Source organism: Oncorhynchus mykiss, chromosome 16 (assembly GCF_057628025.1).
Source record: "Oncorhynchus mykiss isolate SJ-2025 chromosome 16, ASM5762802v1, whole genome shotgun sequence".
Taxonomy (NCBI): Eukaryota; Metazoa; Chordata; class Actinopteri; order Salmoniformes; family Salmonidae; genus Oncorhynchus; species Oncorhynchus mykiss.
In genome coordinates, this window is record NC_143037.1 from 43,225,821 (window position 1) to 43,248,216 (window position 22,396).

Consider the following 22,396-nt stretch of genomic DNA (forward strand, 5'->3'; position numbering starts at 1 on the left):
CTCCCCACATCCTGCCTGTTGAAATCTCCTCCAATGAAAAAAACAATGGCAGGGTGTTTCACTTGTAGTGCACCAATAGTCTCCACTAAGTGATCAATGAGGATATCACCCTGTGGTGAGTCAGGTAGGAAATGCAGTGCACGTATTGCAATTCTGGAAAGGAAGGCGAGGGAGGCGATATGATCTGACCTTAACCACTATGCACTAGCTTGTGATGTCAAGCATGTCAGGGGAAACTTTGTTTTGGAACCATGTCTCAGATACAATTGCTATGTCTGATTTAGTGTCCTTGAGACACCATTCAAACTCATCTAGCTTGTTGCAGAGAGAGTGGGCATTGCATAGAAAGTGTGCTGGTAAGTGCTTATTGTTCTTAGCAGGGGTTTGCACGGAGGCGTGATGTGAATTCAGTTTTGAGCATTCACTTGCTGCCGTAGTGCATTGTTTAAGATTTGCGGGTGATCGACTGAGTTTTGCGCTGAGGGTTTGCTATTTTCGGGAGGAGTTACAACCTGCAGTGGCGTGCGGTGGTGGTGGTGAGGTCGCTGGCTGGGTAAGCACCTAGCTTTTCTCAAAGCCAGATTTTCTCCCAAATAAACCTGGATGAATCTCACGTTCACCATACAACAGATAGATCCAACAAACAGAGTGACATAGGCTATTAAACGAAATTGGCAAACACAAACACACATAATGTTACTGTGTGAAATAGTGTTACACACACCTACGGTATATAGTAAATAAGGTTCAAATTAAATGTCCACATCATCAATCGAAATGACTGAAAAATGCATTTCCAAAATGTCAAATAGTCTTATCAAAACATAATTCTAGCTTGATAAATCCAATGCTTCATGAAATGAAATAAATATTAAAGCCACTAAAGAATAGGCGATGCTGAAAATGAGGAAGTATGCTACAAACTAAAATCTTTTATAAATATTTGTAGTTATTATGGATCCCCATTCGCTGCTGCCAAAATTAAGGCAGCAATACAATTTTAAAACATTACAATACATTCATAACAGATTTCACAACACACTAAGTGTGTGCCCTCAGGCCCCTACTCCACTACCACATATCTACAACACAAAATCCTTGTGTACGTGCATGTGTCAATGCCTATGTTTGTGTTGCTTCACAGTCTCCGCTGTTCCATAAGGTGTATTTTTATCTGTTCTGTTTTTTTAAAATCTCATTCTACTGCTTGCATCAGTTACCTAATGTGGAATAGAGTGCCATGTAGTCGTGGCTCTATGTAGTACTGTGCTCCTCCCATAGTGTGTTCTGGACTTGGGGACTGTGAAGAGATCTCTGGAGGAATATCTTATGGGTGTCTGAGATGTGTGCTAGTTGTTTAAACAGACAGATCTGTGCTTTCAACATGTCAATACCTCTCACAAATACAAGATACCTCTCACAAATACAAAGGTATCTGAGGCCGCAGCCAGGATTCAGCACTGCTGAATGGACAGCGCCACGGGGGCCACTCAAACTGTATGAAAACCTACAGGTTAACTCCGTGGTGCTGAATGGACAGCAACCCTATTTTCATGTTCATTCAACAGTAGCCTAACCCGCCCCCCCAAAATGCATTTAGGCCTACCTTTACTTGTAAATGAAGTCCATTTAAATGAAATCCAATGAAGTCTGAGGGATTTGCAGTTATCCCGTACCATTTTCAAACTGTACAGTAGGGCAAGATCAGCCTTTAGTCTAATGAAGTCAAAATGCTTTGCATATGTTGACAGGCTCTCTAACTTGCTATCATGAAAACATCTTGACAAAGATTTGACACACGGATGCATTTCGCTGACTGTGAGAGCACCAAGTTGAACTTTTGAGCATAACAGTGAATACATGTAGCTTCAAGCACTTTTTATCTTATTTTGGCCAGCACCCAATTAAGCTGTAATGCCAACACTGAGGCCCCATCATATCTTTGAGCTACCAGCTTTTCAACGCAGCTGCACTCCCCCAACACTCACAATACATAATCCACCAAGACCACAGCTCGTTTGGCATCGCTCACATCATCAAATCCCAAAAACGCCTCATTGACTTCGCATTTAGCCACATAACACAAAATCACAGAGATCTGGCCTTTGTTTGTGACATCTGTGGTCTCATCTTCTTCTACTGCAACAAATGGGGCTGCATTAATCTCATCTTCAATGTCCTTTCGAATCACATCACTGACTGTTTCAAACAAATCATTCTGTGTTCTGTTTGATGTACCCGAAAACACAGTGGAAGTCTCCAATTGTCTAGCTAACTTTACGTATTTTTCAGCAAAGGTATACAATGACTCCACATACTGTAGTTTCCACGATTACATGAGCAACGGTTGCATCACCGCCTGGTATGGTAACTGCTCGGCATCTGACCGTAAGGCGCTACAGCGGGTAGGGCGTTTGGCCCAGTACATCACTGGGGCCAAGCTTCCTGACATCCAGGACCTATATACCAGGCGGTGTCAAAGGAAAGCCCAAATAATTGTCAAAGACTACAGTCACCCAAGTCAAAGACTTTTCTCTCTGCTACCGCACTGCAAGCGGTACCGGAGCGCCAAGTCTAAGACCAAAAGGCTCCTTAACAGTTTCTACCCCCAAGCCATAAGACTGCTGAACAATGAATCATATGGCCACCAGAACTATTTACATTGACCCCTTCAGGTTGTTGAGGTTGCAGCCGCCTTCTACCCAAAAGTTGTCCTCGGTTGAGAAAGGCAGGCAGTGGAAACAGTATAGGCGGCTTACTGGTAGAGCAGCCACACAGCCATTATTTTAATTTTAATTTAACTAGGCAAGTCAGTTAAGAACAAATTCTTATTTATGATGACGGCCTACCCCGGCCAAACGCAGACGACGCTGGTCCAATTGTGCGCCGCCCTGTGGGACTCCCAATCATGGCCGGATGTGATACAGCCAGGATTCAAACCAGGGACTGTAGTGACGCCTCTTGCACTGAGATGCAGTGCCTTAGACCGCTGTGCCACTTGGGAGTTCATCCTGTACCCCTCTTGTTTGAACAATACGATGGTTTCCAGTCCCTTCCTGTGATGTAGGGTCAAGGTCAGGTTTTTGACTGCCTTTCTGGATCCTTGGAAATCCAACTTGGATTTTTTTTCGAGGTGCAGTATAGTGTCCATTTTGTTCGGGATGCACGCGCCAAATGATGTAGACATGCCCAAATGTGCGGAGTTTACCCACACAACATGTTTATGCAATACCCATTCAACGAATGTCAGCTAGGAAAAACAGCTAGGCCTGCGGTGACCCTGTCCATTAACAGTGACTGGTGGCTGTGCACGTCAACAATGTGCATGGATTTGAACGGATGGGGAGGGAGGCATGCGTACCCTGGTGCCTTTCCTAAGGTTTTGATGTAGTATTAGCAAATGTTTTGATTAATGAGCATTAAAAAAACACCTGAATCATTGAGAAAAAATAGGAAATAACAGAAAATAAGCATTTCGTAACACCTTATTTTTTCAAATTCAATTCTCCCAGGGTGAGCATTGCCTACGCTGCCTGAGCTGACTGCACGCCACTGCGTAGGATGCCCAAGAGGAAAGAGAGACGGTTGTAACTCCCAACAAACTCCCAACAAACTATTGTAGAAAAATGAAGGAAGGGAAGCGCTGCTATAAGGTACACAATAGGAGGTTTTGGTAGACAGAAGGTGCGCTTTGGTAAAAGGGGTACATTCGTCATCAAAAATGAAAGGAGGACCAAGGCACTCGTCATATAATTCATTTAAATGCCTTTATTTCTATGGCATGTTCAATAGAAACAAAGATTTTGAAAAACTCTGACGCGTTTCGCCCGCATGGCCTTCGTCAGGGAGTATAAAGATGTGATAATGCGATGTCCTCTTTTGAACAGCGTTTTCCGACCCTGACTGAATTGAAAGGGATCCACACAGATGCTAAGGAGAATGGCTACATTTCAGACAATGAGTTCAAATTTATTTTCAATGTCAGCCCGCGAATGGCTTCTTATTATCTTCTTCCAAAAGTCCACAAGAATCTTGAGCACCCCCCCCCCCCCCCAGCCAGGCCAGTCATTAGGGGTAATGAAAGCCTGACAGAATCCATCTCCAACTACACTGATTACTTTATGAAGCCTTTTCTGGCATCACTCCCAGCCTGTCTTCAAGACACCCCAGATGTGTTAAGGAATTGAACCGTATAGGTACAGCTTCCCTTTTTAGTCCCCATGGATGTGGAGTCTCTATACACCACCATTGAGCATGAACAAGGTTTGGCAGCTATGCACCGTTTCTTGAGTACCAGACCTGAAACTGAGATGCCTCCTACAGAATTCATTGTCTCACTGACTGAATGGACTCTTAATCATAACATACTTGTCTTTCAGAGCCGTGTTTTTGAACAGGTCAAAGGATGTGCCATGGGAGCTTGCTACAGCCCTTCCTATGTTGGTTTGTACTTAGGTAAATGGGGAAATGACTTCATTTTGGATCCTTCTTAAAACCACTTCTTTAACTGGATGACATGTTAGGGATGCTATATTGATGATGTTTGCCTGTTCTGGTCTAAGATGAACTTATTTCCTTCCACCAATACCTTAATAGCATTAACCCTGCCATTAAAATCTGTAAAAATGACAAAAGGTTGTTTGCACACATCGATCTTTAGGACGCCTAAAAGGCTAAAAGAGAATATTCCATATGGCCAATTCCAAAGAGTCAGGAAACGATCAGGAAACCGACTAGTGTCAAATCTGCCGAATTGGAGAATCGATTCTGCAACAAGCTAGACGGGTTTAAATGGCGTCTCAAGGACACTAAATCAGACATAGCAATTGTATCTGAGACATGGTTCCAAAACAAAGTTTCCCCTGACATGCTAGACATTACAAACTAGTGCATAGTGGTTAAGGTCAGATCATATCGCCTCCCTCGCCTTCCTTTCCAGAATTGCAATATGTGCAATGTATTTCCTATCTGACTCACCACAGGGTGATATCTTCATTGATCACTTAGTGGAGACTATTGGTGCACTACAAGTGAAACACCCTGCCATTGTTTTTTTTCATCGGAGGAGATTTCAACAGGCAGGATGTGGGGAGGCTATGTAAAAGTCACAGTTTAAAGCAGATGGTTAATCAACCAACAAGATGAGAAGCCATCCTTGACCTGGTCATCACCAATCTGTCTCCTTTCTACTGTGTTCCTGCCATCTGGAACCCACTAGCCATAAGTGACCATAATGTCATCACTACCCAACACAAGGAAAGAAAAATCCAGAGCACGACAGTGAAAAGGGTTTTCCAGCCACTGCCTACCTCAAACATCTGTTCCTTTGGACAATGGATTACCTCCCATGATTAGACTCTAAGTCTGAGGTTGGTGACATATCACATACTTCTCTCTAATCCAAGATGGACGAGTACTTCCCCACCAAAACAGCGAGGCTGCAAAACCACGACAAAACATGGATGACAGCGGAGATCAAGGTCCTAATCCAAGAGCATCAGAAAGCCTTCTCCCAGAAGAACACTGTCCTATGGAACAAGTTGAGGAACAAAACACAATGCAAGATCAGAACAACTAGGCAGGCCTTCTACAGTGATGAAATCACAGCACTGAAAAAACTAAATCCAGAGAAATGGCACCAGGAAGTCAAGGCTTTAGCCAACATCTTCAAGTTTGAGCCCACCTTCACACATTGAGGGGCTTAGCCCAGGTGATGGCAAAGGAATAGCCAATGAAATGACCAAAGCACTAGCCTCTGTGATCCAGTTCCTACCCCCCATCGACCAATACTGCTTCCCTGTTACCTACCATCAGGACCAGCCCCAACCATCCAGCATGGGATACGTACGAGAAGTTGGTTAAGGTGAAAACCCCAAAAGCAGACAGAATACCTGGCAGCTTCATTAAAGAGTTTGCTTACGGGCTAATTGGACCCATGGCAGATATCCTAAACACTTCCCTCGACCAAGGTGTGATCCCAAAGGAGTGGAAAGCTGCTACTGTCGTGCCCCTCCCAAAGATGAATCCACCCAGCCTTGCTGAAATCAGACCCATCTCACATACCTCCCTTCTAGACAAGGCAGCCGAGAGCTTCATCTCCCAGTGGACAGTAGGAGACCTCCTTCCCCAAATCTATGACCATCGATGGGCTGTACAAGCATTCCGACAAGCCTGTCTTCATCTGCTCGCGGGTCACCACTGACTATAGCAAGGCCTTTGACAGGGTCTGCCATAATGTGGTTATCGCCAGACTCCTAGAAATGAGGCTTCAACCATCAGGTGAAATGCTGACTTCCTGTCTAACAGGCACCAGGCATTTAAGTACCATGGTTCCATGTCGGACAGTGTCAGAGTGTCATGTGGCCTCCCTCAGGGAACGTTGCTCGGACCCCTGATATTCATAACATACATAGACGCCACAGTAAGCGATGCAGCAGTAGAACACTGGAAGCTCGTGGATGAGCTTAACCTACTAGAGGACAGACCCCAGACAGCACCCTCTTCAAGCCAACAAGACCTGTCCGACCTGGAGTCATGGTCCAGACTGTGTCAATGTGGCTGGCATGACATTTTGTCAGACGGTAATTGTGATGCGGTATTTGACTGTTAATTAACATTGACATGTTTAGCATCCCAGGCCTCCATGCAAACAAGCTGCTGATGTGCACCTTTGGAACATCTACATTTACAAAACAAATAAGTAAATGTAACATACACCATCACAATAAATCCGTTATTTATTTTACTCAGGTCTAAAGAAACATAATGATATGAAGAACATGGATTTTCAGAAGAACAGAATATGAGTTGGCTGACAGTATGTTATTGGCTATGTTCCATGCCATAGGCTGTAGGCTTGTTCATTTAGCAGACAAGATATGCTTATAGGTCCTGTGCCTTGATATTATACGATGTTATAATTAAGAAGAACGTAATTGAACTTAGCTGAATTAAATAGAAAGGAGATTCTTCCCATTCTGGAGCGAGAGTGCATATGAAGTGGCTATATTGAGCGTAAAAATGATCATTCGAAGCAGTGCGGCTTGTCAGGGTCGTGTTTCGGAGGACGCGTGGCTCTCGACCTTCGTCTCTCCCAAGTCTGTACGGGAATTGCAGTGATGGTACAAAGCTGTAACTACCAATTGTATATCATGAAATTGGGGAGAAAGAGTACAAAAACGGCTAAAAAGTACAAAAATGATATATTTGTTGAATAAAAAAATTGTTATCATTCGAAACAGGTCCTATATGCTAGATTTAGAGTTATTTGCCAACTTTAGTTGTGAATGATACAAACCTTAGAATGTCTTAGAAATCAACACATATACTGTATGGGCTGCATGATGCGACTACAGACTATTGATGAGTTGAGAAAGCCGCAAAAAAGTTTGAGCTCTGTTCCTTGCATCAAGATGCACAGCTGTTCACTCATCAAGTGATCATATTTTCGCCCATTCAGACAAATTTCTATTTCATCTTGTCTTTACTAATATGTCAAATTAGTTTAGATTTAGAATGGGCAGGAACAGAGCAGGGGAAAAATAGATGTAATCAGTATGCATTCGAAAAGATAATGAAGGCTGCATGCTTTCCCTCCGGTCTGTTTTTCAATGATACTTGGTAAGCTACTTGAGTTTTATAGCAGAGCTGTGCATCATTTTTTAATGATACTTGGTAAGCTACTTGAGTTTTATAGCAGAGCTGTGCATCATTTTTTAATGATGCCTGGTAAGCTACTTTGGTTTTATAGCGGAGCTGTGCTTAATATGAGCAGCTGAGAAATAAATATAGGAAAACTTGTTTCTCTCCACGCATCAACCACCGTTTGAGGAGCACCACCGTTTGAGGACCATGTTCCTGCACCTACCCAGTCCTTAATTTGGGAAACATCGTTTGCAACATGTTTTCGCCAGCAAAACAGATTTCACTAAACTGTTGACACCCCCCTCTGCACACTGAAGAAATGAATAAAGGAGAGAGAGGAGGAGATGGAAACAGCATGGTGGAGAGATATTCTGTGTCGCTAACGTTAATGTGCCACCCACTTAATTATTCAAATATAAAAAATCCCCTAATACCAGGCTATTCCAAATCAAATACAAATTCACTGTAATTGTAGGCTACCTGTAAGCCGCTCCGCACAATCAATGAACCTACAGCATGCGTAGGGCTATAGTTCTCTCCCAGACTCATGGATACACATTTTAGAGCGTAGCATAAGGTAACCAGTCCATCCAGTATGCATAATAATACAGTCCACATTCAAAGGCGATTACTCTAATTTATAGGCTAGACCAATTATGTACCGAAGACATCTTAATTCACTTTAGTTTGATGTTTTTCTGCCATGCATAATATGCGGTAGGCTATGTATTGTATCATTTTCATTCTTTTTTTTCCTTCCAGGCTTGGGCTCATAAGCCTTTGCGTATGCATAAACTCTAATATGTGTAGGGGTGTTTTGAATTCATCATCACCTTAGAAAGCGCTGTACATTTTGTTGCGCAAGGCTGTGAAACAACATCTACAATGACCATGTTTTCCACTCAGTTTCAACCTGCTGTTGTACTTCTTCAAAATGATCATCACAGTGAGGTGAGTTTTAAAAGCATGAAACTGTTTTGATGATGACAGGTGTTTTGAAGTGATTTTCCATTGTATTCCCATTGATGTCAGAGTTGTTGGAGGAACACTAGAGCCCTGAGTACCAGGCCATTAGGACCGGATGGTCGTTAGCAAGTTCGCTACTACCAAATCATGTCCAGAGTGCCTAAGAGAAGATTACCGTGACTCCACGGTCACGTGGAATTTTACTGCGGTCAGGGCTGCCGGTGTGGCGATGATACGGTCACCGCAACAGCACCTAGTCCATAGACAGTCACATGATTCTCCACCCGCAGGAATGCAAAGTACTTCACACCTTCATCTCCAGAACACCACCGGATCTACCACCACTGCACATCAATAACTCAGAGCTCCTGAGAGTTGAAACCATAAAAGTCCTAGGCATTCTCATCCAGGCAGATCTCCATTGGACAGCACAGGTGGATGTGATCTCCAAGAAGGCCAGTAGACCCCTGTTCCTCCATTAGGAAGCTGAAATATAGCTCCGTCCCACAGGAGGATATGGTGATGGTGTAAACCACATACAAACAGGGCCTCTACCGACACATACTGTCCCCGGAACGCTCCTCCATCTCTGGACCTGTTACCCGGTCCTCAACAGAGTTGGAATCCATCAGGTGCAGAACCAAACGCTACCATAGAAGCATGATACCATACATGACTAGGCTGCTGAACCAGTAACATACATGACTAGGCTGCTGAACCAGTAACATACATGACTAGGCTGCTGAACCAGTAACATACATGACTAGGCTGCTGAACCAGTAACATACATGACTAGGCTGCTGAACCAGTAACATACATGACTAGGCTGCTGAACCAGTAACATACATGACTAGGCTGCTGAACCAGTAACATACATGACTAGGCTGCTGAACCAGTAACATACATGACTAGGCTGCTGAACCAGTAACATACATGACTAGGCTGCTGAACCAGTAACATACATGACTAGGCTGCTGAACCAGTAACATACATGACTCGGCTGCTGAACCAGTAACATACATGACTAGGCTGCTGAACCAGTAACATACATGACTAGGCTGCTGAACCAGTAACATACATGACTAGGCTGCTGAACCAGTAACATACATGACTAGGCTGCTGAACCAGTAACATACATGACTAGGCTGCTGAACCAGTAACATACATGACTAGGCTGCTGAACCAGTAACATACATGACTAGGCTGCTGAACCAGTAACATACATGACTAGGCTGCTGAACCAGTAACATACATGACTAGGCTGCTGAACCAGTAACATACATGACTAGGCTGCTGAACCAGTAACATACATGACTAGGCTGCTGAACCAGTAACATACATGACTAGGCTGCTGAACCAGTAACATACATGACTCGGCTGCTGAACCAGTAACATACATGACTAGGCTGCTGAACCAGTAACATACATGACTAGGCTGAAATGAAGCATTCTATATGAAAGTTCTCCTGGACTTTTTCTACAGGCCATGTTCCCAGTGTGCTTGTTGTCACAGCTTGACACCATTAGATGTAGTTACAAGCTGCTTTATTCCCCCATAGCCCTTTTAACTTCATCACGTCTTCAAGTCCTTTTTAATTGATTTTAACGGACAGGGAGAGTTCTAACGGACAGGGAGAGTTTTAACAGACAGGGAGAGAGGGAGGGAGAGTTTTAACGGACAGGGAGAGTTTTAAAGGACAGGGAGAGAGGGAGGGAGAGTTTTAATGGACAGGGAGAGTTTTAACGGACAGGGAGAGAGGGAGGGAGAGTTTTAACAGACAGGGAGAGTTTTAACGGACAGGGAGAGTTTTAAAGGACAGGGAGAGAGGGAGGGAGAGTTTTAATGGACAGGGAGAGTTTTAACGGACAGGGAGAGAGGGAGGGAGAGTTTTAACGGACAGGGAGAGAGGGAGGGAGAGTTTTAACGGACAGAGAGAGGGAGGGAGAGTTTTAATGGACAGGGAGAGTTTTAACGGACAGGGAAGGTTTTAACGAACAGGGAGAGTTTTAACGGACAGGGAGAGTTTTAACGGACAGGGAGAGTTTTAAAGGACAGGGAGAGTTTTAAAGGACAGGGAGAGTTTTAACGGACAGGGAGAGTTTTAACGGACAGGGAGAGTTTTAAAGGACAGGGAGAGTTTTAACGGATAGGGAGAGTTTTAACAGACAGGGACAGAAGGAGGGAGAGTTTTAACGGACAGGGAGAGTTTTAACGGACAGGGAGAGAGGGAGGGAGAGTTTTAACGGACAGGGAGAGTTTTAACGGACAGGGAGAGTTTTAACGGACAGGGAGAGAGGGAGGGAGAGTTTTAACGGACAGGGAGAGAGGGAGGGAGAGTTTTAACGGACAGGGAGAGAGGGAGGGAGAGTTTTAACGGACAGGGAGAGAGAGAGGGAGAGTTTTAACGGACAGGGAGAGAGGGAGGGAGAGTTTTAACGGACAGGGAGAGTTTTAATGGACAGGGAGAGTTTTAACAGACAGGGACAGAGGGAGGGAGAGTTTTAACGGACAGGGAGAGTTTTAACGGACAGGGAGAGAGGGAGGGAGAGTTTTAACGGACAGGGAGAGAGGGAGGGAGAGTTTTAACGGACAGGGAGAGAGGGAGGGAGAGTTTTAATGGACAGGGAGAGTTTTAACGGACAGGGAGGGAGGGAGGGAGAGTTTTAACGGACAGGGAGAGTTTTAACGGACAGGAAGAGTTTTAACGGACAGGGAGAGTTTTAAAGGACAGGGAGAGTTTTAAAGGACAGGGAGAGTTTTAACGGACAGGGAGAGTTTTAACGGACAGGGAGAATTTGAACGGACAGGTAGAGAGGGAGGGAGAGTTTTAACGGACAGGGAGAGAGGGAGGGAGAGTTTTAACGGACAGGGAGAGAGGGAGGGAGAGTTTTAACGGACAGGGAGAGTTTTAACGGACAGGGAGGGAGGGAGGGAGAGTTTTAACGGACAGGGAGAGTTTTAACGGACAGGAAGAGTTTTAACGGACAGGGAGAGTTTTAAAGGACAGGGAGAGTTTTAAAGGACAGGGAGAGTTTTAACGGACAGGGAGAGTTTTAACGGACAGGGAGAATTTGAACGGACAGGTAGAGAGGGAGGGAGAGTTTTAACGGACAGGGAGAGAGGGAGGGAGAGTTTTAACGGACAGGGAGAGTTTTAACGGACAGGGAGAGAGGGAGGGAGAGTTTTAACGGACAGGGAGAGTTTTAACAGACAGGGAGAGTTTTAACAGACAGGGAGAGTTTTAACAGACAGGGAGAGAGGGAGGGAGAGTTTTAACAGACAGGGAGAGAGGGAGGGAGAGTTTTAACGGACAAGGAGAGAGGGAGGGAGAGTTTTAACAGACAGGGAGAGAGGGAGGGAGAGTTTTAACGGACAGGGAGAGTTTTAACGGACAGGGAGAGTTTTAACGGACAGGGAGAAAGGGAGGGAGAGTTTTAACGGACAGGGAGAGAGGGAGGGAGAGTTTTAAAGGACAGGGAGAGAGGGAGGGAGAGTTTCAACAGACAGGGAGAGTTTTAAAAGACAGGGAGAAATGGAGGGAGAGTTTTAACGGACAGGGAGAGTTTTAACAGACAGGGAGAGAGGGAGGGGGAGTTTTAATGGACAGGGAGAGTTTTAACGGACAGGGAGAGTTTTAACGGACAGGGAGAGTTTTAACGGACAGGGAGAGAGGGAGGGAGAGTTTTAACGGACAGGGAGAGTTTTAACGGACAGGGAGAGTTTTAACGGACAGGGAGAGAGGGAGGGAGAGTTTTAACGGACAGGGAGGGAGGGAGGGAGAGTTTTAAAGGTCAGGGAGAGAGGGAGGGAGAGTTTTAAAGGCCAGGGAGAGAGGGGGGAGAGTTTTAACAGACAGGGAGAGAGGGAGGGAGAGTTTTAATGGACAGGGAGAGTTTTAACGGACAGGGAGAGTTTTAACGGACATGGAGAGTTTTAAAGGACAGGGAGAGTTTTAACAGACAGGAAGAGTTTTAACGGACAGGGAGAGTTTTAACGGACAGGGAGAGTTTTAACAGACAGGGAGAGAGGGGGAGAGAGTTTTAACGGACAGGGAGAGAGGGAGGGAGAGTTTTAACGGACAGGGAGAGTTTTAACGGACAGGTAGAGTTTTAAAGGATAGGGAGAGTTTTAAAGGACAGGGAGAGTTTTAACGGACAAGGAGAGTTTTAACGGACAGGGAGAGTTTTAACGGACAGGGAGAATTTTAACAGAGAGGGAGAGAGGGAGGGAGAGTTTTAACGGACAGGGAGAGAGGGAGGGAGAGTTTTAACGGACAGGGAGAGTTTTAACGGACAGGGAGAGAGGGAGGGAGAGTTTTAACGGACAGGGAGAGAGGGAGGGAGAGTTTTAACAGACAGGGAGAGAGCGAGGGAGAGTTTTAAAGGACAGGGAAAGAGGGAGGGAGAGTTTTAACGGACAGGGAGAGTTTTAACGGACAGGGAGAGTTTTAATGGACAGGGATAGAGGGAGGGAGAGTTTTAACGGACAGGGAGAGTTTTAACGGACAGGGAGAGAGGGAGGGAGAGTTTTAATGGACAGGGAGAGTTTTAACGGACAGGTAGAGTTTTAACGGACAGGGAGAGAGGGAGGGAGAGTTTTAACGGACAGGGAGAGAGGGAGGGAGAGTTTTAAAGGCCAGGGAGAGAGGGAGGGAGAGTTTTAAAGGCCAGGGAGAGAGGGAGGGAGAGTTTTAACAGACAGGGAGAGAGGGAAGGAGAGTTTTAACAGACAGGGAGAGAGGGAGGGAGAGTTTTAACGGACAGGGAGAGTTTTAACAGACAGGGAGAGAGGGAGGGAGAGTTTTAACGGACAGGGAGAGTTTTAACGGACAGGGAGAGAGGGAGGGAGAGTTTTAACGGACAGGGAGAGAGGGAGGGAGAGTTTTAACGGACAGGGAGAGTTTTAACGGACAGGGAGAGAGGGAGGGAGAGTTTTAATGGACAGGGAGAGTTTTAACGGACAGGGAGGGAGGGAGGGAGAGTTTTAACGGACAGGGAGAGTTTTAACGGACAGGAAGAGTTTTAACGGACAGGGAGAGTTTTAAAGGACAGGGAGAGTTTTAAAGGACAGGGAGAGTTTTAACGGACAGGGAGAGTTTTAACGGACAGGGAGAATTTGAACGGACAGGTAGAGAGGGAGGGAGAGTTTTAACGGACAGGGAGAGAGGGAGGGAGAGTTTTAACGGACAGGGAGAGAGGGAGGGAGAGTTTTAACGGACAGGGAGAGTTTTAACGGACAGGGAGAGAGGGAGGGAGAGTTTTAACGGACAAGGAGAGTTTTAACGGACAGGGAGGGAGGGAGGGAGGGAGAGTTTTAACGGACAGGGAGAGTTTTAACGGACAGGAAGAGTTTTAACGGACAGGGAGAGTTTTAAAGGACAGGGAGAGTTTTAAAGGACAGGGAGAGTTTTAACGGACAGGGAGAGTTTTAACGGACAGGGAGAATTTGAACGGACAGGTAGAGAGGGAGGGAGAGTTTTAACGGACAGGGAGAGAGGGAGGGAGAGTTTTAACGGACAGGGAGAGTTTTAACGGACAGGGAGAGAGGGAGGGAGAGTTTTAACGGACAGGGAGAGTTTTAACAGACAGGGAGAGTTTTAACAGACAGGGAGAGTTTTAACAGACAGGGAGAGTTTTAACAGACAGGGAGAGAGGGAGGGAGAGTTTTAACAGACAGGGAGAGAGGGAGGGAGAGTTTTAACGGACAGGGAGAGTTTTAACAGACAGGGAGAGAGGGGGAGAGAGTTTTAACGGACAGGGAGAGAGGGAGGGAGAGTTTTAACGGACAGGGAGAGTTTTAACGGACAGGTAGAGTTTTAAAGGATAGGGAGAGTTTTAAAGGACAGGGAGAGTTTTAACGGACAAGGAGAGTTTTAACGGACAGGGAGAGTTTTAACGGACAGGGAGAATTTTAACAGAGAGGGAGAGAGGGAGGGAGAGTTTTAACGGACAGGGAGAGAGGGAGGGAGAGTTTTAACGGACAGGGAGAGTTTTAACGGACAGGGAGAGAGGGAGGGAGAGTTTTAACGGACAGGGAGAGAGGGAGGGAGAGTTTTAACAGACAGGGAGAGAGCGAGGGAGAGTTTTAAAGGACAGGGAAAGAGGGAGGGAGAGTTTTAACGGACAGGGAGAGTTTTAACGGACAGGGAGAGTTTTAATGGACAGGGATAGAGGGAGGGAGAGTTTTAACGGACAGGGAGAGTTTTAACGGACAGGGAGAGAGGGAGGGAGAGTTTTAATGGACAGGGAGAGTTTTAACGGACAGGTAGAGTTTTAACGGACAGGGAGAGAGGGAGGGAGAGTTTTAACGGACAGGGAGAGAGGGAGGGAGAGTTTTAAAGGCCAGGGAGAGAGGGAGGGAGAGTTTTAAAGGCCAGGGAGAGAGGGAGGGAGAGTTTTAACAGACAGGGAGAGAGGGAAGGAGAGTTTTAACAGACAGGGAGAGAGGGAGGGAGAGTTTTAACGGACAGGGAGAGTTTTAACAGACAGGGAGAGAGGGAGGGAGAGTTTTAACGGACAGGGAGAGTTTTAACGGACAGGGAGAGAGGGAGGGAGAGTTTTAACGGACAGGGAGAGAGGGAGGGAGAGTTTTAACGGACAGGGAGAGTTTTAACGGACAGGGAGAGAGGGAGGGAGAGTTTTAATGGACAGGGAGAGTTTTAACGGACAGGGAGGGAGGGAGGGAGAGTTTTAACGGACAGGGAGAGTTTTAACGGACAGGAAGAGTTTTAACGGACAGGGAGAGTTTTAAAGGACAGGGAGAGTTTTAAAGGACAGGGAGAGTTTTAACGGACAGGGAGAGTTTTAACGGACAGGGAGAATTTGAACGGACAGGTAGAGAGGGAGGGAGAGTTTTAACGGACAGGGAGAGAGGGAGGGAGAGTTTTAACGGACAGGGAGAGAGGGAGGGAGAGTTTTAACGGACAGGGAGAGTTTTAACGGACAGGGAGAGAGGGAGGGAGAGTTTTAACGGACAAGGAGAGTTTTAACGGACAGGGAGGGAGGGAGGGAGGGAGAGTTTTAACGGACAGGGAGAGTTTTAACGGACAGGAAGAGTTTTAACGGACAGGGAGAGTTTTAAAGGACAGGGAGAGTTTTAAAGGACAGGGAGAGTTTTAACGGACAGGGAGAGTTTTAACGGACAGGGAGAATTTGAACGGACAGGTAGAGAGGGAGGGAGAGTTTTAACGGACAGGGAGAGAGGGAGGGAGAGTTTTAACGGACAGGGAGAGTTTTAACGGACAGGGAGAGAGGGAGGGAGAGTTTTAACGGACAGGGAGAGTTTTAACAGACAGGGAGAGTTTTAACAGACAGGGAGAGTTTTAACAGACAGGGAGAGTTTTAACAGACAGGGAGAGAGGGAGGGAGAGTTTTAACAGACAGGGAGAGAGGGAGGGAGAGTTTTAACGGACAAGGAGAGAGGGAGGGAGAGTTTTAACAGACAGGGAGAGAGGGAGGGTGAGTTTTAACGGACAGGGAGAGAGGGAGGGAGAGTTTTAACGGACAGGGAGAGTTTTAACGGACAGGGAGAGAGGGAGGGAGAGTTTTAACGGACAGGGAGAGAGGGAGGGAGACTTTTAACAGACAGGGAGAGAGGGAGGGAGAGTTTTAAAGGACAGGGAGAGAGGGAGGGAGAGTTTCAACAGACAGGGAGAGTTTTAAAAGACAGGGAGAAATGGAGGGAGAGTTTTAACGGACAGGGAGAGTTTTAACGGACAGGGAGAGAGGGAGGGGGAGTTTTAATGGACAGGGAGAGTTTTAACGGACAGGGAGAGTTTTAACGGACAGGGAGAGTTTTAACGGACAGGGAGAGAGGGAGGGAGAGTTTTAACGGACAGGGAGAGTTTTAACGGACAGGGAGAGTTTTAACGGACAGGGAGAGAGGGAGGGAGAGTTTTAACGGACAGGGAGGGAGGGAGGGAGAGTTTTAAAGGTCAGGGAGAGAGGGAGGGAGAGTTTTAATGGACAGGGAGAGTTTTAACGGACAGGGAGAGTTTTAACGGACATGGAGAGTTTTAAAGGACAGGGAGAGTTTTAACAGACAGGAAGAGTTTTAACGGACAGGGAGAGTTTTAACGGACAGGGAGAGTTTTAACAGACAGGGAGAGAGGGGGGGAGAGTTTTAACGGACAGGGAGAGAGGGAGGGAGAGTTTTAACGGACAGGGAGAGTTTTAACGGACAGGGAGAGAGGGAGGGAGAGTTTTAACGGACAGGGAGAGTTTTAACAGACAGGGAGAGTTTTAACAGACAGGGAGAGTTTTAACAGACAGGGAGAGTTTTAACAGACAGGGAGAGAGGGAGGGAGAGTTTTAACAGACAGGGAGAGAGGGAGGGAGAGTTTTAACGGACAAGGAGAGAGGGAGGGAGAGTTTTAACAGACAGGGAGAGAGGGAGGGTGAGTTTTAACGGACAGGGAGAGAGGGAGGGAGAGTTTTAACGGACAGGGAGAGTTTTAACGGACAGGGAGAGAGGGAGGGAGAGTTTTAACGGACAGGGAGAGAGGGAGGGAGACTTTTAACAGACAGGGAGAGAGGGAGGGAGAGTTTTAAAGGACAGGGAGAGAGGGAGGGAGAGTTTCAACAGACAGGGAGAGTTTTAAAAGACAGGGAGAAATGGAGGGAGAGTTTTAACGGACAGGGAGAGTTTTAACGGACAGGGAGAGAGGGAGGGGGAGTTTTAATGGACAGGGAGAGTTTTAACGGACAGGGAGAGTTTTAACGGACAGGGAGAGTTTTAACGGACAGGGAGAGAGGGAGGGAGAGTTTTAACGGACAGGGAGAGTTTTAACGGACAGGGAGAGTTTTAACGGACAGGGAGAGAGGGAGGGAGAGTTTTAACGGACAGGGAGGGAGGGAGGGAGAGTTTTAAAGGTCAGGGAGAGAGGGAGGGAGAGTTTTAATGGACAGGGAGAGTTTTAACGGACAGGGAGAGTTTTAACGGACATGGAGAGTTTTAAAGGACAGGGAGAGTTTTAACAGACAGGAAGAGTTTTAACGGACAGGGAGAGTTTTAACGGACAGGGAGAGTTTTAACAGACAGGGAGAGAGGGGGGGAGAGTTTTAACGGACAGGGAGAGAGGGAGGGAGAGTTTTAACGGACAGGGAGAGTTTTAACGGACAGGTAGAGTTTTAAAGGATAGGGAGAGTTTTAAAGGACAGGGAGAGTTTTAACGGACAAGGAGAGTTTTAACGGACAGGGAGAGTTTTAACGGACAGGGAGAATTTTAACGGACAGGGAGAGAGGGAGGGAGAGTTTTAACGGACAGGGAGAGAGGGAGGGAGAGTTTTAACGGACAGGGAGAGTTTTAACGGACAGGGAGAGAGGGAGGGAGAGTTTTAACGGACAGGGAGAGAGGGAGGGAGAGTTTTAACAGACAGGGAGAGAGGGAGGGAGAGTTTTAAAGGACAGGGAAAGAGGGAGGGAGAGTTTTAACGGACAGGGAGAGTTTTAACGGACAGGGAGAGTTTTAATGGACAGGGATAGAGGGAGGGAGAGTTTTAACGGACAGGGAGAGTTTTAACGGACAGGGAGAGAGGGAGGGAGAGTTTTAATGGACAGGGAGAGTTTTAACGGACAGGTAGAGTTTTAACGGACAGGGAGAGAGGGAGGGAGAGTTTTAACGGACAGGGAGAGTTTTAACGGACAGGGAGAGTTTTAACGGACAGGGAGAGAGGGAGGGAGAGTTTTAACGGACAGGGAGAGAGGGAGGGAGAGTTTTAAAGGCCAGGGAGAGAGGGAGGGAGAGTTTTAAAGGCCAGGGAGAGAGGGAGGGAGAGTTTTAACAGACAGGGAGAGAGGGAAGGAGAGTTTTAACAGACAGGGAGAGAGGGAGGGAGAGTTTTAACGGACAGGGAGAGTTTTAACAGACAGGGAGAGAGGGAGGGAGAGTTTTAACGGACAGGGAGAGTTTTAACGGACAGGGAGAGAGGGAGGCAGAGTTTTAACGGACAGGGAGAGAGGGAGGGAGAGTTAACAGACAGGGAGAGGGGGAGGGAGAGTTTTAAAGGACAGGGAAAGAGGGAGGGAGAGTTTTAACGGACAGGGAGAGTTTTAACGGACAGGGAGAGAGGGAGGGAGAGTTTTTACGGACAGGGAGAGTTTTAACAGACAGGGAGAGAGGGAGGGAGAGTTTTAACAGACAGGGAGCGAGGGAGGGAGAGTGAGAGAACTCATTAACTCAATCTATTTTACTCCAAGTTTGTTAAATTAACCCAACATGACCACTCTGTCTTCATTGACATATATGTAATTCTCTGCACGGAACACAGCATGTACCACATCTAAAGTTCTTCTCATTAAGTTATTTTCTATTCTAAGAACAATAAACTCTGCAGTATATCTGTACGCTACGTCTTTCTTCTCCTGTTAATTTTTCTCCGTATCAGACCACAGATACAGGGGCAGAAATAGGTTGTCTTTGGGGTTGGAGGAAAATGACATCCGTATCAAATAGCCTCGTGTTTATTATTTCTGAGACTTTTTTATGTGGCTTTTCTTCTGCCTGTTTCTTCTGCCTGTTATTCTCCACTTGCTTCCTGACCGCTCGGGTCCAGCCACACACACACACACACACACACACACACACACACACACACACACACACACACACACACACACACACACACACACACACACACACACACACACACACACACACAAGGGCATGCACATACACACACACATTCACACACTTCCTGACTGACTGGTCAAGTCTTGTCTGGTCTGGAGGCTAGCCAGTCTGTCTGTGGCTAGAAAAACACAGGCAGGTCTAAGACCCTAGCTATCAATAACAAGGAAGTGGAGGGGGAAACGCTGGTGTGTGTGTGTGTGCGCGCGCGCACGTCTGAGACCTATCTATAACAGGGAAGTGTAGGAGCGAATGCTAGCAGCTGACAGAAATCTAGACAGCGGCACGGCACGTTGGAGGGTTAACAGGAGCTCTTCATGTGTATCCTCACAGCTATTTACCTCAACTCACACCAAACAGAAACAGGAAACAGCTACTCGCCCGCTGCCTGTGGCCCACTGTCTCTGAGTGATGGTGTAAGTAGACTCACATGCTTTATGAAAAGTTGAGCCAGTCTCTCTGGTTCTGCTATACACTTCTCCAGTTCCCCCAGGAAGTAGCTAGACAGAGAGAGACAGGTTACACACACACTATCACACACAATCACACTCTGCACAGTACATCTTCGACACTCACTCTTTATGCCAGTCGAACATTTGGTGAATGTTTCCAAATATAATCTTGTCTTTCCCCTTCATGTCCTCAGGTATGCCCTTGGTATTCATAGTGGCCATGTAGCCCTGTAGTGGTGACACACACACACACACACACACACACACACACACACACACACACACACACACACACACACACACACACAACCTCAGATCAGATATACTGTATATGACTGACTGGGATTCAAACCCTGGTTTCCCACGCACAACAAGACAGTGTTAACCCTCTGAGCTAAAGCCTACGTATTACCGTAATATACAGTGCCATTCAAATGTTTGGACACACCTACTCATTCCAGGGGTTTTCTCTATTTTTGCTATTTCATGCATTGCAGAATAGTAGTGAAGACATCAAAACTATGAAATAACACATGTGGAATCATGTAGAAATCAAACAAGTGTTAAACAAATCAAAACAGATTTTTAGGTTCTTCAAAGTAGCCACCCATTGCTTTAATAACAGCTTTGCACACTCTTGGAATTCTCTCAACCAGCTTCATGAGGTAATCACCTGGAATGCATTTCAATTAACAAGTGTGCCTTGTTAAAAGGTCATTTGGGGAATTTCTTTCCTTCTCAATGCGTTTGAGACAATCAGTTGTGTTGTGACAAGGTAGGGTTGGTACTGTGCCTTGCGAAAGTTTGCGACTTTTTGCCACATTTCAGGCTTCAAACATAAAGATATAAAACTGTATTTTTTTGTGAAGAATCAACAACAAGTGGGACACAATCATGAAGTGGAACGACATTTATTGGATATTTCAAACTTTTTTAACAAATCAAAAACTGAAAAATTGGGCGTGCAAAATTATTCAGCCCCCTTAAGTTAATACTTTGTAGCGCCACCTTTGAAGCCTGAAATGTGGCAAAAGGTCGCGAAGTTCAAGGGGGCCGAATACTTTCGCAAGGCACTGTATACAGAAGATAGCCGTATTTGGTAAAAGACTAAGTCCATATTATGGTAAGAACAGCGTCAATAAGCAAAGAGAAACGACAGTCCATCATTACTTTAAGACATGAAGGTCAGTCAACACGGAACGTTTGAAGAACTTTGGAAGTTTCTTCATTGTGCAGTCTCAAACACCATCAAGCGCTATGATGAAACTGGCTCTGATGAGGACCGCCACAAGAAAGGAAGACCCAGAGTTACCTCTGCTGCAGAGGACAAGTTCATTAGTTACCAGCCTCAGAAATTGCAGCCCAAAGAAATGCTTCCCAGAGTTCAAGTAACAGACACATCTCAACATCAGGCATTTATGGTCGAATTGCTGCAAATAAACCCCTTCTGAAGGACACCAATAAGAAGAAGAGATTTGCTTGGGCCGGTCCTTTGGTCCGATGAGTACAAATTTGAGACTTCTGGTTCCAACCGCCTAGTCTTTGTGAGACACAGAGAAGGTGAACAGAGGATCTCTGAATGTGTAGTTCCACCTTGAAGCATGGAGGAGGAGGTGTGATGGTGTGGGGGTGCTTTGCTGGTGACACTGTCAGTGATTTATTTAGAATTCAAGGCACACTTAACCTGCATAGCAACCACAGAATTCTGCAGCGATACCCCATTCCATCTGGTTGTACGTAGTCTCACTATCATTGGTTTTTCAACAGGACAATGACCCAACAACCTTCCAGGCTGTGTAAGGGCTTTTTGACCAAGAACGAGAGTGATGGTGTCCTACATCAGATGACCTGGCCTCCACAATCCCCCGACCTCAACAATCCCCCGACCTCAACCCAACTGAGATGGTTTGGGATGAGTTGGACGGCAGAGTGAAGGAAAGCAGCCAACAAGTTCACAGCATATGTGGGAAGTCCTTCAAGACTGTTGGAAAAGCATTCCAGGTAAAGCTGGTTGAAAGATTTCCAAGAGTGTGCAAAGCTGTCATCAAGGCAAAGGTTGGCTACTTTGAAGAATCTAAAATCTGAAATATATTTTGATTTGCTTAAAAAAAAAAAAAGGGTTACTACATGATTCCATATGTGTTATTTCATAATTTTGATGTCTTCACTATTATTCTACAATGTAGAAAATAGTACAAAAAAGAAAAACCCTTGAATGAGTAGGTGTGTCCAAACTTTTGACTGGTACTGTATGTACATTCATCAAATCAACCCAATAACAGAAATGGCTGTTTTTGGAGCCAGACCAAGCGGTGTTGAAAGACACTGAAGGTATTGTGATGACAATGTTTTCAAGGCCAGGTGATATAATACCTGGGTGGGTGGGTTTTCAAACTTCATAAGCCACTGTTTTTAATGGCTGTCATTGAATACGCATATAATACTGTACTCTCACCTCTACTATGTACCTCAGGTCTTCCACATACAGTTTCTCTGTCTCTATGAGTTCCTTCAGTACGTACCTGGACAGAGAGGCAGAGGATGACAAATATTGCAGACTTTTGGTGCCCCCTGTCATCCCCATCAAAACAAAGTATTTGCAAACAGTCTTGACACAGTGACATTCTCATGTAAACTGCTGGCGGTGTGTTGGTACTTATGGCAATGCTGTGTTGTACATCACACTTTGCATCCGTTTTAGAGCGA

General features: G+C 45.9%; 1 protein-coding gene across 9 annotated transcripts in view; it reads right to left on the reverse strand.

The window, feature by feature from the left end:
* arhgef25a (Rho guanine nucleotide exchange factor 25a) overlaps positions 1-22,396 on the reverse strand; it is a 147,466-nt gene that overhangs the window by 14,689 nt on the left and 110,381 nt on the right. For all 9 annotated transcript variants that reach the window (XM_036946875.2, XM_036946874.2, XM_090202774.1 and 6 more), the window contains 3 exons: positions 22,146-22,212; positions 19,815-19,918; positions 19,669-19,738 (listed from right to left, as the gene is read on the reverse strand). In XM_036946875.2, coding sequence (XP_036802770.2) covers positions 19,669-19,738; positions 19,815-19,918; positions 22,146-22,212 — 241 coding nt within the window. The remainder of the gene's footprint in view (positions 1-19,668; positions 19,739-19,814; positions 19,919-22,145; positions 22,213-22,396) is intronic.